Source organism: Anser anser (assembly GCF_964211835.1).
Source record: "Anser anser genome assembly, chromosome: 4".
Classification (NCBI taxonomy): domain Eukaryota; kingdom Metazoa; phylum Chordata; class Aves; order Anseriformes; family Anatidae; genus Anser; species Anser anser.
Genome location: NC_139724.1, coordinates 21,373,790 through 21,389,403, shown reverse-complemented (window position 1 = coordinate 21,389,403; position 15,614 = coordinate 21,373,790). Strand labels below are relative to the sequence as shown.

The 15,614-nt window shown below is 49.2% G+C and overlaps 1 protein-coding gene across 2 annotated transcripts in view; it reads left to right on the top strand.

The window, feature by feature from the left end:
- The first annotated feature begins 10,804 nt into the window (after window positions 1–10,804).
- STOX2 (storkhead box 2) overlaps window positions 10,805–15,614 on the top strand; it is a 147,415-nt gene continuing 142,605 nt past the window's right edge. The window contains exon 1 of one of the 2 annotated variants that reach the window (XM_083835104.1): window positions 10,805–11,343. In XM_083835104.1, coding sequence (XP_083691230.1) covers window positions 10,935–11,343 — 409 coding nt within the window. In that variant the 5' untranslated portion in view covers window positions 10,805–10,934. The remainder of the gene's footprint in view (window positions 11,344–15,614) is intronic. The other variant, XM_083835100.1, reaches the window with a different exon arrangement.

Here is a 15,614-nt window from a genome sequence, read left to right as displayed (position 1 = left end):
GCATGGACACTTAATAGATGCTTGTATTTTCTCCTCTATTTCAAGGTTCCCCTAGGAAAAAACATAAGGAATTCTGACTCTGCCATGGATAGGTGGAAAGTAGACAAATTGTCTAAGAGCTCTGCTCATTTATTATCTGGTTTCTGAATCCCCTCATCTTTTGCGCCCCAAAGTGTGTGCTGTAGAGCTTAGAAAGCCTCCCATGTTAGCGTGTGTGTCTTTGGTCATATATCTGGAAGTTCCTCAGGTTAGGAGTAAGGAGTCTTCCTCACCTCTCACTGCAGAGGGCTTTGTCTTGTAGCCAGTGAAATTTCACAAAATGCAAGGTCACGTTGCAGGATGTGAAATCGGTAGACTTGAGCATGATAAGCTGAATGAGAAGAATAGGCGAGATTGTTTGTCCTTTTTCTTTGCAAGCATAGGAAGGAACTTTCTTAAGGAAGCGTACTGTCCTGAAGCAGTTTTAATTTTGGAGGAGAGGAGAAAAGATCTGCAAATACAAATGGGGGTGGATTGGGATATAGGAAAGCAGAACTGTTTTCCAGTGTTGCCGTTTCTTCTTTTCTAAAGAGATAGCAAGTGTTGGATAATTAAAACCAGACACTCATGTATTTAAACACAATTTTAAAATGCCCAAAGGATTTATTCAAGACAGTATAAATTCCCTCACCTGAACAGAATGTAAATGTTATTCTAATTTTTTAAAGAAAATTATGTCAGGTTTCCATGCCAAATCTCCAGATTTGCTAGAGAACATGATACTGTGCGAAGGCGATCAAGTTTATATAGCAATGCTCATAGGATATGTTGTATCAATGCAAAACTATGTTAACTATGTGTGCTGCTTACCATAGTCTGAACTTGCCAGTAGGATGAGGAAATATGGGAGTCAAAAATTTCTCCCTAGAAAGTAAGTGAAAACACGTAGCTGGCATTCTTTTTCCTGCGTTTAGGAGTTGCTGAAAAGTATCTGATTCCATTGGGACATTCCAACCTGACCTTCAAGCTGAGATTTCAGTTATTCTTTCTAGAAGTTCAGCTGTTCATCATCTACCAGTCTTCCTGCTCCAGAGCATGCACCTACTTTCTCTCTGTAAACCATTTTGCACGTAAATGTTTGGCATTTCTACCTTATCTGCACTCCTTAGCAATTACTGTGTGTTTTTCAAATATCTTAAAGTAGCTAAAGGAAAAGCTTGAGCTTCTTTTACAAGAATATTTGTTTTTCCCTATGTGAATAAAATTTTGACCACCTCCTTTTTAAATTATTCATTTCCCAAACTATTTTAATAAGTTATTGTGTGTAATACATTGAATCCAGATGGTTCTCTTTATGCAGCTCTTATCTGTGTGTGTACACACACCTATGTACATCAGGGAAATAAACACCCAAATGAGGATTAACATGCACACACACCGTATTTGAATTTCCTGACCTCCACAGAAAATACTCCATTAGTCTGCAGCACTGAATGAACTTAGCTGGATTTCTCTTCACCATTTAGGTTTTGTGATGCCATCTTAGAAATATCGCCATCAGTTTCTGAGTTGTCCAAGCAGTGGGGGCTGTGTTGTAGTGTGATAAAAGGGGGCTTAAATTCTCTCTGTAGCCTACAGAATTAGGCATGATAAGGGAGGAGAGGAAAAGGCAAAGCCCTGTGGTTGCTGTGCAGTGCAGGGTTGTTCCTGAAGCGTAAAACACTCTGCTCCCAGCTCTGGTGTCCCGGTTGTTCCTTGTTTGCTGCTGACAGCCCTACCCCAAGGGCACAGTGAGGAAAATGTGTGGGCAGCTGCTGCAGGCAGCTCCTTGTGAAGCCTCAACCAGAGGGTATTAAAAATGTCTGCTTCACCCCTAAAAGGTAAGTAAAACCCTAGAGCTGCATGCATACACATACATGTGTATATACATATATATTATATACCTTCTCTGTTCTGTGATCGATGTCAGGGGAGCAGTGTCAGTGTGCCTCAGCCTGTCCTGGAAGCCCGTCTGGTACCCAAACATACCTGATCAGTAACGGGCTGTGAGGGCTGTGCTCCGTCAGGGTACTGCACAGTTGACAGGACAAACAGCTGCAGCAAATGTCAAAGCCTGTGTGATAATCACAGGGGGAAGGAAATTGGAAATGTGCTTAAAAATATTCTAATGTTTACTGGTTGGTTCTGTATGACAGTTTGTCTGTGGGCCAACTTTAGGAAGCCAAAAAGCAACACAAAGGTATTTTAGTGCAGCTTTCAACTACCAGGCTTGTTATAACAGAGAAAATTAATTAATTCTCTCTCTGCTACAAAGTATCCTGTTTGTAGGCCCTTTATCTGGCCTGGAGGTTGCAGGGAGAGCGGAGGAATGTCATCTTTTACAGAGGCCTCTCTCAGGGCCACTGCTCCATGAGGACTTTCCCATGAGGAGCGTAGCAGTCGCCTGTGTTAGTTTATGACCTTGGAGATGCCGGTCGCTCAAAGTGGATTTGGACTTGAGAAGCTTTTAGTTCAAACATGCATATACCTGAGACCAAAGGGGATGCTGATAAGGATGACGAATGTGCTCAGTGAAGGAGTTTTTGGGTACCGAGACAGGAATGCTGTTACCGCCTTAACCTGGCACTTGGGAGCTCACGGGTAGCTACAAGAAACGCCTCTGTGTGTCGCAGGTGGGCTGTGAATCCCCATGGGCCATGATCTTTGCAGGAGTGAGCAAATGCCCCTGGCCATGAAGGAGCAGTGCCTGCTTGCAGTCAGGGGGGATGCAATTTGGGCTGGGTGCTGCCAACCACAGCACACCTGGGATTTCCCTGCTGGGGGAAACGGGGTGACTGATGGGCCCTGGATATCAGTGACGAGCTATCCACCATGCGGAGAGGACATAGCACCTGCCATGAGTAGACGTATGGCTGCAATCAACCCTCACGTTTGTTACTCTAATGCTAATCACGGTAGTAAGCTTTGGCTTGCGACTGCTGTCCAACTTCTAGGTAAATGAAGCTGATGTCTTATTAATTATCTCTGTAAGGAGTTCAACAAACCATTTGAACAGTGCTGTATGGCTTTGCTGCGAGTAGCTGCCTTCTTCGGTCACAAAGCTTCCTGCACCCAGGATCTTGATCTGCTGGAGCTTCCCTCCGTGACCACGTGCTGTGGCTCGGGAACGAGGTGTGGGGTGCTCCCCAGGCTCGTCTTCCTGGGGCAGCCGCCAGCCGCGCTGCAGTTCCTCACGTTGCTTTCACTGTTAAATAAAGGACGTATTTTTCCACTTGGGTTCCACAAGGCTTGCTGTGCCCAAGGTAGGGAGACTCTGCCCAAATCCACTTGCAAATTTTCTCCAGTTCTCCCTCTAAAGAAGAAGAAAGGTTTGGCATTCCCCCAAGATTTTGCTTCCATGGGTCTGCCTCAGGGTTTGGATGGATGATAGAGGGACAGGACTGCAGCACACACAGCATCTGCCAGTGCCTCTCCCTGCTGCCAGCAGCTGGACCTCAATGAATGGACCTCAACCAAATCTACCTACAGGACCGCAGAGCAGACCCAGGAAGGAATTATACATGGCAAAATGAAAGTAGAATAAAACGTGTCTTAAATCCGGAACTGAGATCTAAAATCTTCTGGGCAACTTCTGATCCTTGTAATTTAAATTCTTTTAAAGGCAGCGGGTAGACACCTGACTCCAGGAGGAGGTTTCAGGTGTACATCTCTGAGCTCTGAGCGACATCATTAAGCCTCAGAGAAACAGTTTTCTGAGAAGCTCTCGGTTCTATTTGCATTACTGACGCTTGGTAAATACTTAGTTAAAACTTCCTTTTCTTGCTTTTAGAAAGTCTTTTTCTCTGTAGCACCAGCGCGCTTGATCTGCGCTCTGGGTTTGTATTTGATGTCGTGCCAACCTGCAGCCCGTGGAGCTGAGGCTTGCCCCGCACGCCTTTCCCACTGCATGCTACTGTGTGGGCGTTGCACTGACCCCACAAAATAACTCACAAAATAATGAAATCACGTTTTGGTGACCACATTGGGCTTCAAAATCAGCTTGGTATTTTCCTTGGAAAAGCCAGTTAGTGTCATGACATGATTGCACAGCCAAAAGCAAACAGTGCATGGCAAAAAGCCCTCATACTTACATAAAACTCAAACTGCAATTTTTCTTCTTCCCCATTGTATTTAGTTTCCTGTGTGCTCTGAGCCCTTCATGAGCATTATGGCACGGCTTGACCAGCAGAGGGACGAGAGCCGAGGGCAGCCCTGCAGGGATCACCCACCTGGGCTCTGCCCTGCACCCAAGCGGTCCCCAGCTGGAGCTTTGTGCCCATACAAGAGGGGTGATCCAGCCTTCCCACCTCTGCCCTGGCCTTGGTGCCACCTCCTTCCTCCCCTTCTCCTGGTGGGGCAGCATCCTCTGGCCCCAGGAAGGGGAAGATATAGGGCTGGAAGACCAACCCCGAGGGCACCTAAACCAGCGCTGGTGGAGCAGCGTCTCTGCCGCTGGCTTCCTTGGAGTTTCCCCTGATTTTTTTTTTTTTTCTGGAAGGAGGTTTCCTCCTTCCTCCCTGTTTCAATAAGCTCACGCCTCCTTCCAGCCCATGCCAGTACGAACAACCAGAAGCCCTACCACCTTTTAAAAGCGACAGTGGATTGGCCTCAAAAAGGACTGGCAACGTCAAGCACAGGTTTAGCAGTCGATAGCTGCAGTGTCTCTCAATATGCTCTTTCAGCTCCAGGGAGCAGAAATGTGAAAGCTACCTGTTAGTTTCTGTAACTTGCAGGATTTCCAAGAGTAAAGAGAAGGAAAAGCCTAAATATTTTTTTCTACTTCTACCACATGCCCTGGCAAAGCTCCTCCTGTATAGCAGTCATGGTAAAAATTACTCATTCTTGTCTCTTCCTTGAAAGAAATTATCTGGTTCTTGGCTGTTATCACACACCTCTCTTCCGCACAAAGATGAAGCAGCAGTGTCTTCATTTTTATAAACAAATAGACAAACACATTTCCATGAAAATCAACAGAAATTTCATGTGCAAGAGTCATCTTTGCTGCCCCAGCAGGAAAAGATATTTCCTCCTGCGTTTCACATTTACCAGCGAAGTGGGCTCAGATTTAGCTGCTGAAATTTGCAAGAGAGCAGGAACTAACCCAGGAGGGCTCAGAAAATCCCTGGTATGGCTTACAGTGCAGAGAGCTAGGGGCTCTTGGCAAAGTTTCCATTTAAGCCAGCCCTGTGCATCCTGATGGGTCTGGGAAAGGTATATGAAGATGTGTCAGGGAGAGGAGAGGGCAGAGCAGAGAAGGGGAGCACAGTGGGGACAAAATGGGGGGCAGAAATTCAGCATCAGGGTGAACATCCATCAGCACACCAAGCCGTATGAAGAGATGGTGTGTTATGAAGGGTTGTTCGTGCTGTGGTGCTCTGCTCACCGCTGATAGCCACTGCTCATCGTGCCTGAGATTCGTGAAACAATAAGCTGATAATGGCTATTGTCCCAGTAAGAACAAAAGCTGAACTTTCTGGTTTAGCCTGGTGCTGGGTCCATGGATAATCTTCAAAGAGAAGCTACAAACTGTAAAAGGCATTAAGCTCTGGGAAGCTTGAAATCTGGCACACCTGGTTTACAAAGATTTTCTTTTCTTTTTTTTTTTTTTTCTTTTCGCCCTGGATGCTGCTGTGTGTTCATATTTCTGTCAGAGTGCCAAAGGCAATTTTCTCTGTCGAGTGCAGACTCTTGACCTTGGAGCGGGATGACAAGGGAGTTATCCCAGGGTGTGCCTATGCCTGTCAGGCGATACGAGGCACCAAATAGAGCTGTCTGTCTTCTTTAGCTGAAATGGTTTCACAAATACTTCATAAGCACCCGTCTCCACAGAGAGGAGAGCTGTCTGCATTATCTTGGTGCGTTCAGTATTGAGATTGATGACAACTAGGGTCACCGCTTAAACTGTCTAATCCTGACAAGCCAAGGCAAAGGGAGGAGGCAAGATGGCCGCCAAAAATGCCCATGAGAGACAGCAGGCCCTCCGGAGATCTGCGGGTCTTTGCATGGCCCTCAGAGCAAACCATGCCTTTTGCAGGCTGCAGTGGGAGCAGTGGAGACCCAAGGTGGGAACTGGTCACGATGATCCCTTGGGGACTTCATTGTGCAGGTGGCAGTGACCTCACTGACTTTATGAAGGCACAGGTGACATCATGAGGCTTGTGCCAGGGGCACCTCAAAAACATTTGGGAATTTCCTTGTGGAGGTGTGGAGTAGCTCTGTGGGCTCAGTATTTGCTTGAGGTCTTCTCTTCCAGCCAGCCTGAATTGGGAGCCACAAAGTCAATGATGTGAGAGCCGTTGGGTGCCAGCCCCACGCCTCTGCTTGACTGGATCAGGGATCAGAAGAGCCCACCTGCTGCGGGCCACAGGCTGAGCAAGGAAATAGGGAAATGGGCAGAGAAATGGATTTTATTGCTCTTTCTTCCAGAGCACTCATGAAAATTAATGGCTGTTTCATTCACAATTTCTTTGCATTACTGGTAGGGGAATCATAAAAAAATAACAACACACCACAGTTGTTTCGATATATCAGCGCATGAGCTGCCTGAAGGCATTTTTAGTGGTTTTTTTTTTTTTTTTTTCAAAGCAAAGCGACAAGCGGATATTTTAGGCAAACTGGTGTGCCATTTTCATAATTAAAATTGCATGTTACCTGCAAGTATGAGTCCTTTATGACGGCGATATTGCTGAGCTGCATAGTTTGAAGCAGTAATCCTACCTCTGTCAAATACATTGTCTAAGCCTCACCCTTGAGCCTGGCTGTAATCTGGCTAAAAGCCACCATCAGAATGGCCCCAAATTCCCAGCAAGTAAGAGACAATTATAGGCTGGAAAGCATGTGCAAGTTTCTCTCCTATGGATAACTACATTTAGAGGATTAAGACACAGCAATGCCCTTCTCCTCCTCTCTTATCAATCCCCTAGCCTTTCCAGCCAGTAATTTCCTAAGCAGGAAGACTTTCCTGACCCCAGCCAGCCTCACTTCCCTGGTATGCATTGGGTATTGTTAAGCAGACAGTAGCTAACTGGACCCTACCTGCTCACCTACCCAGATGGCAGCTACCCCATTGCCAAAACTCAATGCTGTCACCAAGGATTTTCCTGAGGAGGAAGGTGGGCACAGCTGCCACAGCTGGGAATCTCCATTCCTCTTCCTGCTTGTGTCCCGCAGCCTGGTTTGCCCCGGCATCCGTGATGCCAGCAGGGCTGAGTCAGGCAGAGGTGCAGGGCTTAAAAAGCCAGCAGTCAGCTGTTTCCTGGCTGCTGTTTAGGCTGGGTCTGGCCCATCACTCCTCACATGGAGGCTCCCACGGATTTCACTGGGTTAGTGCCTGAGTAAGGGCTTCTGCACAGGGCTTTTCGGGAAGGGTGGCAGACCAGGGCCCAGGGTGGAAACACTTGGCTCCTGGCAGAGCAGAGACCATCAAATAGCAACTCCTGTCGTGATTTTTAAGGAACTTCACAAATGCCAGCAGTATTACTGTCTTCATGTCACAAAACAGGTTACCGAAACCAAAGGGTAAAGCTAAACAAAGTGCTGCCTTGTGGACTCTTGGTTGCAAACCAGTTTTCATATGATGCAAACTAAGTGAATATGGAGCTGTATTTACCTACAAAGGCTGTCACGAGTTTGGGAAAAGCTTTAAGAAACACCTACTAGAAGCCCTCTTCCACGATCTTTCTTTTCTTAGGCAGAAGTTGCCATCAGTGCTCACATCTCCACTGTTTTAGGGCATTCACTTGAAAAAAACACAGTTCTCATGTCTTTTTGCAGGGCATGACAAGAAGAGCACCAGGCCTTCATGTTGTGGGCACATCTCCTCCTGGCCCTTCTCTTCTCCACACGTCCACTGCTGCAAAGCCAGCAGCCTGACCCAGCTTACATTGACCCTTCGTGTGCATCAGGGCCATGCTGGCTGCCCACGTGTAGCTCTCCGCTGAGGCAAGAGGAGAAGACAACTCCAAATTGCCCCAAATCATCACACAGATCCCTGGCTAACACACTTCGTATGCTGCAAAACTGCAAACAAGTGAAGGATGCACAACCACCATTAAAATATCCATATTTTACCTCAGCATTTCTTTTCCATTTTGTGGCCCTGCTGATTTCTAGGGGAATACTCTTTTCCCTGAGGTTGGTTTGTCTTTCTGCCCTTAAACACCATAAATAATGCTGTTTGCTGGGGACCTCCTGCCACTGCAGATACATTTCAAAGAGACCAGTCTAGATCTTCAGAGGTTTCTTCCCACCAGCAAGGTAAACTTCTACCTTTCCAAACACTTCAGGGGCACTTAGAAGTGCCACTTCACCCATTTTCAATACTCGGCTATAAAAACATTGTAGGCTGTCTTTTTGCCTATATCCCTACTGGGAAATACCAGGTCAGCTTTCATTGCTTGCTTGGAAGGAAGAAGTCCCTAGAATTGAGAGTGCGTGGAAAGGAAGGAAATGCTGTTCCACCCCAAAACAGGAAGCTACAAAATGTACATAAACCAAAGTTAAACCAACCCCCACCAAAATTCTGAGGAAAAAAAATATTGAATCAGTAACGAGAGGTGAAAGAAGGGGGAATGAGGAATGATGAAGTTTACTCAGTACGTACTCATTGGGACCACCTCTAGCATCGTCCCACCTGTCCTGCCTGCGTCTCTCGCTTTCGGGTGCCACCAGCAGAGTGGGTGTCACCAGCACCCACAAAACGCCAGCATCCTCCTGATATCACTTCAGGGCATGATGAGCCCAGGTGTTTATTGCCCAGGATAACTGGGTGATATGCAGGGAAAGGTGTGTGCCTGATGGAGAGAAGACCAGCTCTGCAAACAAGGTGAGGGAAGAGGTGATAAAAGCAGGGTGGGAGCGGGCCAGCAGGCTGAGGAGTAGCCTTTAGGGGAGAACCAGCCAGGGGCAGGGAAGACATTGACAGCAGGCAAGCGTTGCTGCAAGTGCAAGGGAAACACCTGTGTGGCATATTTCACCACACAGGTTGCTTCAGAAAGTGGTGGTGGTGAGAAAAGAAACTCAGGTAATGGAGAGAGCAAGGCCAATTCGGTGTCATGCGCTGCTCCCTGTGAGGAGAGGAGGGTGGTGGATGTGGCTGGCACTTGGGCCTTGGGGGTGTAGACAAAATGGCGGCCCTGATGTTAGCACTTAGTGCCTATCAGGAGCAGAAACCTAAAAAAAGACCAGAGGTGTAATTTGGCTCCTTTGTTCTTGCAGGTAGGAATAAAGAAACAGAAGAGCCCAACCAAGCCCTGAAGTTACCTATTGACTCTGATCAGCGGCCGAGATGTCAGCATGAAGTGCTCCGCACAAAGGCAACACAAAGGTAAGCCCTGCCCAGCAGAACTGAAATGGAAGTGTGATGGGAGAGATAAAAGGCTGGCATAATGGGGAGAGGAGGAAGGCACCAGGTAATAACAACACAAGCATGACAGGATCATGACAGTCATTTCAACACACTAAGACTAGTTATTTTAACAGGCAATCGATGGCTCGGGTGAATGCTGTGAAGCAGCCCGGAGGACAATAAGGATGCTGGGGGGTCCTTTTTTCAACACTTAGGGCTGAATGAGCATCTGAAAGTGCTCCTGGGACATGCTGACAGCAGCACAACCAGAACTGGTGGGTTCTGAGGCGAGGGGGTCCCGAGGTCTTGCTGTGCTGGCTGCTTAAGCAGGGGCTGCAGAATTGTGAGCTGGTGTTGTTATGCTCTGCTCCTGACTCTGAAGGACCCGCCATGGTTCTGGACAATTTATTTGACCTCTCATTTCCCCTTTGGTAATGATGGGTTCACGCAACTTGTCTCCTTGTAAAACTCTTTGGGATGCTGGTAAATTTGGCCTTACAAATTTACAGATTTTCTAGGCAGCACTGGCCAGAGAACAAAAAGCAAGGAATGGAAATATCAGAGGAGCCTGAGCTGGTAGGCAGTGCCCCAGGGAAGGCAATGAATGAGAGCAGATGGAGAGTGCCACAGGATCTGACCGAGGTCAGAACCGAGTGGGTGATAGCTCTAGGGGGCAAAAATTGCTAAGGGATGTTGCTGTGAGTGAATTCGGGAGAAAGAGGTAAAACACCACAGTTTATGCAGAGCGTGGTGGCTGCAGCCTCCTCAGCTGGCTGCTGCCCCCTCTCTCCTTGTGTCCCCCTTTCCTCTGCCTTCCCTTTCACCCCTTCTGCCCCCTCCTCTAAAACATGATGTTTTGCTGTGGTCTTGGGGGTTTCAGATGGTGGGGGTGAGCTTCCTAAATCTGTTTTCTGACAAGCGTGACTGGCACCTTGCTGTCAGTGCCTGCAGCCGAGCAGCATTTTGGACCTGGGTCCCCCCATTTCTGCTCACGTCTGGCCCATTTTTGCTGAGTTCTGCACGGGCAGCCATTGATGTGGAGCGTGGAGGAGGCAAAATATTAAACTGATGGAAAAAAGGACCTCGTACTTGCCCCATCACTACCAGATTTCAGTACCTCCGAGACACAAACTGGGGTTATTACGTGTGACAAAGGCGGTGATGGATGGACTCAGCAGGGCTTGTTGGGGTCCGGATGGAGCTCAAAGACCACGCACAGGAGACTTGCTGGGATCCATCCCGAAACCATCGGACACCACCCAGGGCCGAGCAGCGGGCTTGCTTCGCTTTTTGGGGACCCTTTCCGCGCTGGGACAGGGAAGCACCCCTTGAGGGATGCGCTGCGCTGTTTCTGGCCGGGAGGAGGCAGGATAACGCCCGGCCCGGCCCGGCCCGCTTGCAGGGGCGGAGCAGCCGAGCCGTGCCGAGCCGTGCCGGAGGTGTGCCGAGGGCGGAGCGGCCGTGCCTTGCCGAGCCGTGCCGTGCCGTGCCTTGCCGAGCCGTGCCGTGCCGGGGCTGCGCTAGGGGCAGCCCGGTGCGGTGCCCGGTGCGGAGGGCATGCCCCAGGGCCATGCCGCGCAGGGCCGAGCGGTGCCTGCAGATCGCCCCGCACTCCCTGGCCATCGTCCTGGGCGCCGGGGGGCGGCCGGGGGGAGGCGGAGAGGGGCCGGGACCGGCTCCGGGACCGGGACCGGGACCGGGACCGGCTCCGGGTCCGGGTCCGGCTCCGGGGGGAGCATCGTCGGAGCTGGGTCGCCACCGCATCGGCTACGAGATCTTCGCGGACTTCAAGCGGGAGAACATGCAGCACTTCTGGGACCGGCGGGCCACAGCGGCGGTGGCCGAGACCTTCTTCCTGGGCTGGATCGACGAGCAGGTGCTGCTGGTGCAGGGCAAGGAGGAGCACCTCGAGGTGCTGCGCCAGGGCTGGGCGCGGCGATCCCTCAAGCCCCCCAGCGGCTTCCACATCAAGTGCCTGGGTGGGTGCCACCGCGACGGGACGGGACGGGACGGGACGGGACAGCAGGGGACAGGAGGCAGCCCCAGTACACGGCCCGGGCACCCCCGGGCTGCTGGCAGGGGTCCGGGAGTGGTTTTAGGGTGTGTTGTGGGTGCTGGTGCCAGCCCTCGTCCCTTGGTCCCCAGGAAGAGTCTTGCGTGTTTCGGGCCAAGCTGGTGTCTCGCCAGAGATGTGGGATGCTGTGGGGGCTTGGTCTTGTGTCCTGGTGTCGGTGTGGAGTTGTTGGAAGCACGAGAGGATTGAGGGGTGGAAATCTGGGGAGGTGTAAGGCAGGTGGCTTTTGGAGCGGTGAATGGAGAAGTCTGTCGTGCCACGGTAGGTTGAAGATTTGAGTTACAGTGCTGTGCCCCAAGGGGAGTCCTTCACAATCCTACATGCCTGTGGTATAGCCTGGGAAGTGGCATGGCTCTCCCTGAAACTCCTTCAGGGAAAAAAATAAATCCTAGCATGGACAGCAAAAATTCTTGTAGCACTGAGAGTGGAACCTGAATATTCCGTGTTTCTCAGTTTCTTTTATTTGACCTTGGCTTTGAGTGTTTTTAGCTGTCGTTGTCCTTCTGGAGCGGGCAGCACAGAGGGACACATGCAGTGGTGTCCCTTGCGCAGCTCCCAGCCACCTCTGCCACCCGCTGCCTCCCCCTCGGATCTGCTCAAACACAATGATTTGTCCTGTGCAGAGGGGGAAGCTCGAGACAAGCTGCCCACTTAAAAATGAGTGGCTAGACCCTTCTTGCTCATTATACAGAAATTCCCTCTGAACCTAGGCAACCAAACAGCATTGGAGAATGGGTGGCAGATCCACTATGGGGATACAGAAGTTTTTTTGCGTTCCACCGATGTGTAGAAGAGCGTGAAAACTGCTTGGCAGGTAGCAGGCTTGTGTTGTGGCTGGGGTTTGGACGGAGCTGCCGTTCACAGCCAGCAAGCAAGGGGAGAGAGCCTGCACGTGCTTCCCACCAAAGGCTGCTAGATGCTCGTGCCTTCATTTGGGGAACAGAGTGTCGTGGTAGGCATGGGGACAAGGCTGTGGGTAAGGCTGGCTGCTTGGGGCAGCTCCCCTGGGCCTTCTGGCTCCGGAGGAGCTCTGGAATGGGCACTGTTACCTGGCCGTGATTAAGGGTCGGTGTTTGATCTTTGGGGTGTTGTGGACCCTGCCCGATGGGTGACATTCCTCAGCCCATGGCGCACAAGGTCCGTGGGGCGCCGGGCTCAGACCTTGGCGTTGCTGGTGGCAGAAAGGAATGTAAACAGCTCTCTGCAGCCTGTTTTGAAGTACGGAAATACAGCTTTTGCTAGGGGTTTGTGTTAATAAGTAAGCTGCCTTGTGTGTAAGTAATATGCTTTCCTGGCGGGTTATCTTCAGTGTGACTTTGCAGGAGGCTCGAACCCAAAGTTTTCATTTGACTTTAAAAACAGAAAGTGCCTCTTGGTCTTTGATTAAAGCTATGAAAGAAGAGCAGGGACCTGCTTCTTGCACCAGAGTCTTGCCTGTAGTGCAGTGTCCTCAGCTGCACTAAACGAGGTGGGAACAACTGATCTATGTTTTCTTTCACTGCCTTTTTTCCACGGCCAGACTGATCATGCTGGTTGTCTGTCTACATAGATTCAACATGCACATACTGTAAGGAGACCAGGGGAGTTTCTCAGTTAGAAAGAGTCAAAGTAACGGCCTGGCCTGTGGGCATGAGCATATGCTTAAACCTGTGTATTTGTGTTTTCAACATAATTAGGTGTAAGTGGTTCTCTGCCTTACTTAGGAGCCCTCACATGGTTTATTCTCCGCTGTGTAGTGCTGAAGTGGTGAACAGGCCGCTTACAGACACGCACCCAAAAAAAGAAGTCCCCACGAGATTTGGCTTTTATGTGGCAGTGGTGAGGTGAGGAGCAGCAATCTGTTACTGCCTGTTGATAAATAACTGAGGGGGGCAAGGGGAGAAAGCGGGGCAGTGCTTTGCTAAAGGCATCCCAACCTGCCTGGGGTGCCTCCTCTTCTTCACCTCATGGCCTTTGTGTGCGTGGACAAGGGCAGTGCCTGCAGGGTGAAGTGCTCAGGTGACCCCGAAATTATGAGCATGTCAAGGGGCTGCTTTGGTTTAGGGTTTGAGGGTACAGGGAACAAAGTGCTTGGCATGTAACGTGAAAACTCACTTCTGGGGCGCTGTCCTCAAGCCAAAGGGCTACATCGGAACAGCTTGCTTGGCCTCCGTTTTTGCCATGATCGGAGTTGCTCGCGTGTTAGGAAACTGGTGGGTGTATCTCGGCTTTGAGCTGGCTGAGGGGGACGCTTTGGGAAGCCCACGCGGACTTTGAGTAAACAAAGCCACAAAGCCAGCATGTGCTAAGTTTGCTGATTTGGAGGGTCGAGGAACCCGCCTGTAAATCCCGTAGGTCCCATGATGAAACTCGTCGTCTTTGCTAAGAGTGACTTGAAGCTTTCTTGTAACTTTGCAATGCTTTTGTAACTTAAGTCTTTAATGAGCGTTATTATTTTAATAGGATTTCTTTGACACACCTTCCATTTGCTCCCACTAGTGTTTGTCATCCTGGAAGCTGTTTTTTTTTTCCCCCCCCGTTTTCAGCTCTTCGGTGCCTCCCCAAGCAAGGCACTGCTGGTGTAGCAGGCTTGAGGGTGCTCCACCTCATTTCCCTGTCTCCATCGCCTTTTGTGTTCGCAGATGGGACTTCCTGCTGTATTTCTTGCACTTGAGTTTTGGGTCTTGGACAATGGGCGTCTTTGAGAGGTTTTCATACGCTTTGCGGAAGGGCCATGCCCTTTTGCAAGGGCTGCTCTAGCAGTGAGCTGAACTGAAGTGACCAAACTTTGCAATATTCCTGCGGTCGTGCCCAGAGCAATTTCTGCAATTACAAGCTGATGTTTCAATCAGCGTTTTCAAGAAATGTATGGGCAATAATTAAACTAACTAGCACGAGTTATAATTCAGCGAAGTCGGTGGGGCTGGGCTGCTGCCCATTGTTTGTGCTCAGCCAGGCGCAGGGGGGGACGAGTTTTTTTTGCCACGCTGGGAGCTGGAGCTAAGTGTTCCCTTTCTTCCCTCTCCCTGCCCTGTTCCCTCTTGGCACCAAAAATTAAATTAACACTCCACCAATTTAGGTGCACTAATTTTCACAGAGTTTTCTCCAGTCATTAGTGGATGATTATGGTGCTACATAGACTATTGGATATTAAATGTTATTCATTTATAGCCAGTCATAAAACATGAATTGTCTATTTTTTCCCTCCCAATTATCTCCTTTAAATGAAGAAAATTTCTTTTCAGCGAGGGAGTTTTAGGTTTCATAGTAATAAAACCTCTGAGGAGGAGCTGACCGCACACTCATCTACATCTTTTGTATGCCTCATAGTATTGCCATGGGAACTTGAGGGGATTCAAAATGCAATTTTTTTTCTTCTTCTCTCCCACCCCAACTTAGAGCTGCCTAGAGATCAGCTTTTATTTCTGTGAGGTGGATATTGCAACCTAAAAAAAAAAAAAGATTTGGGTAAATTTAAACTAGTGGCTTGACTGAGGTGCTTATGAATTTGCTCCCAAGTTTGAGCAAAGAGCTCAGAAGTGCTGGGTTGGGCCTTTGATATACTTTGTTAGAGCAGCCTTTAGAGGCTGGGAAGAGGGGGGCAAGAGCTAAGTGAGCACGGACTGCATAAGACGTGCCTGATTTCTGTGTATGGGGTTTGTGCTCACGTTTTGGTCGTGAAACCTTGGAGATGGAAATGTGTTTTGCTCTTAAAGGAAGCTGCAGATGGTTTTGCAAGACTAACACAGGTTACAGCCTTTATCTAAAATGCGCTGTGAAAATGAAAAACACGCAGGAAGGAAAGATATGACTTCATTTAATTTCTTTTTCTCCCCCCCCTTCCCACTCCCCACGAAGAAGCAAAGTCAAACACACTGATACATTGTATTCATTGTGTAACTCAAGTCAAGGATTTATAAGGTTAATGGACAGCTCGTGCTGTCTCTCTCCTTTCTCCACCTCCTCTCCCCCCACAAAGAGTACCATTGTGTGGTAGAGGGCCCTTGGTGGTGGCTGTGACTTTAGCAGCGAACTCTTTTTGAGTGGGCTCTTGGGCTGCCTTCGTTGTGTGCCGAATGAGCCCCATCTTGCTCTTCACCTGACCCTTTTTTTTTTTTTAAGAGGAAAACAAGCTTTTTTTGCTCCTTTTTATTTATTTTCAACTCCCAGTGCAGGAACTCGGCAGGAAGGAGGCGA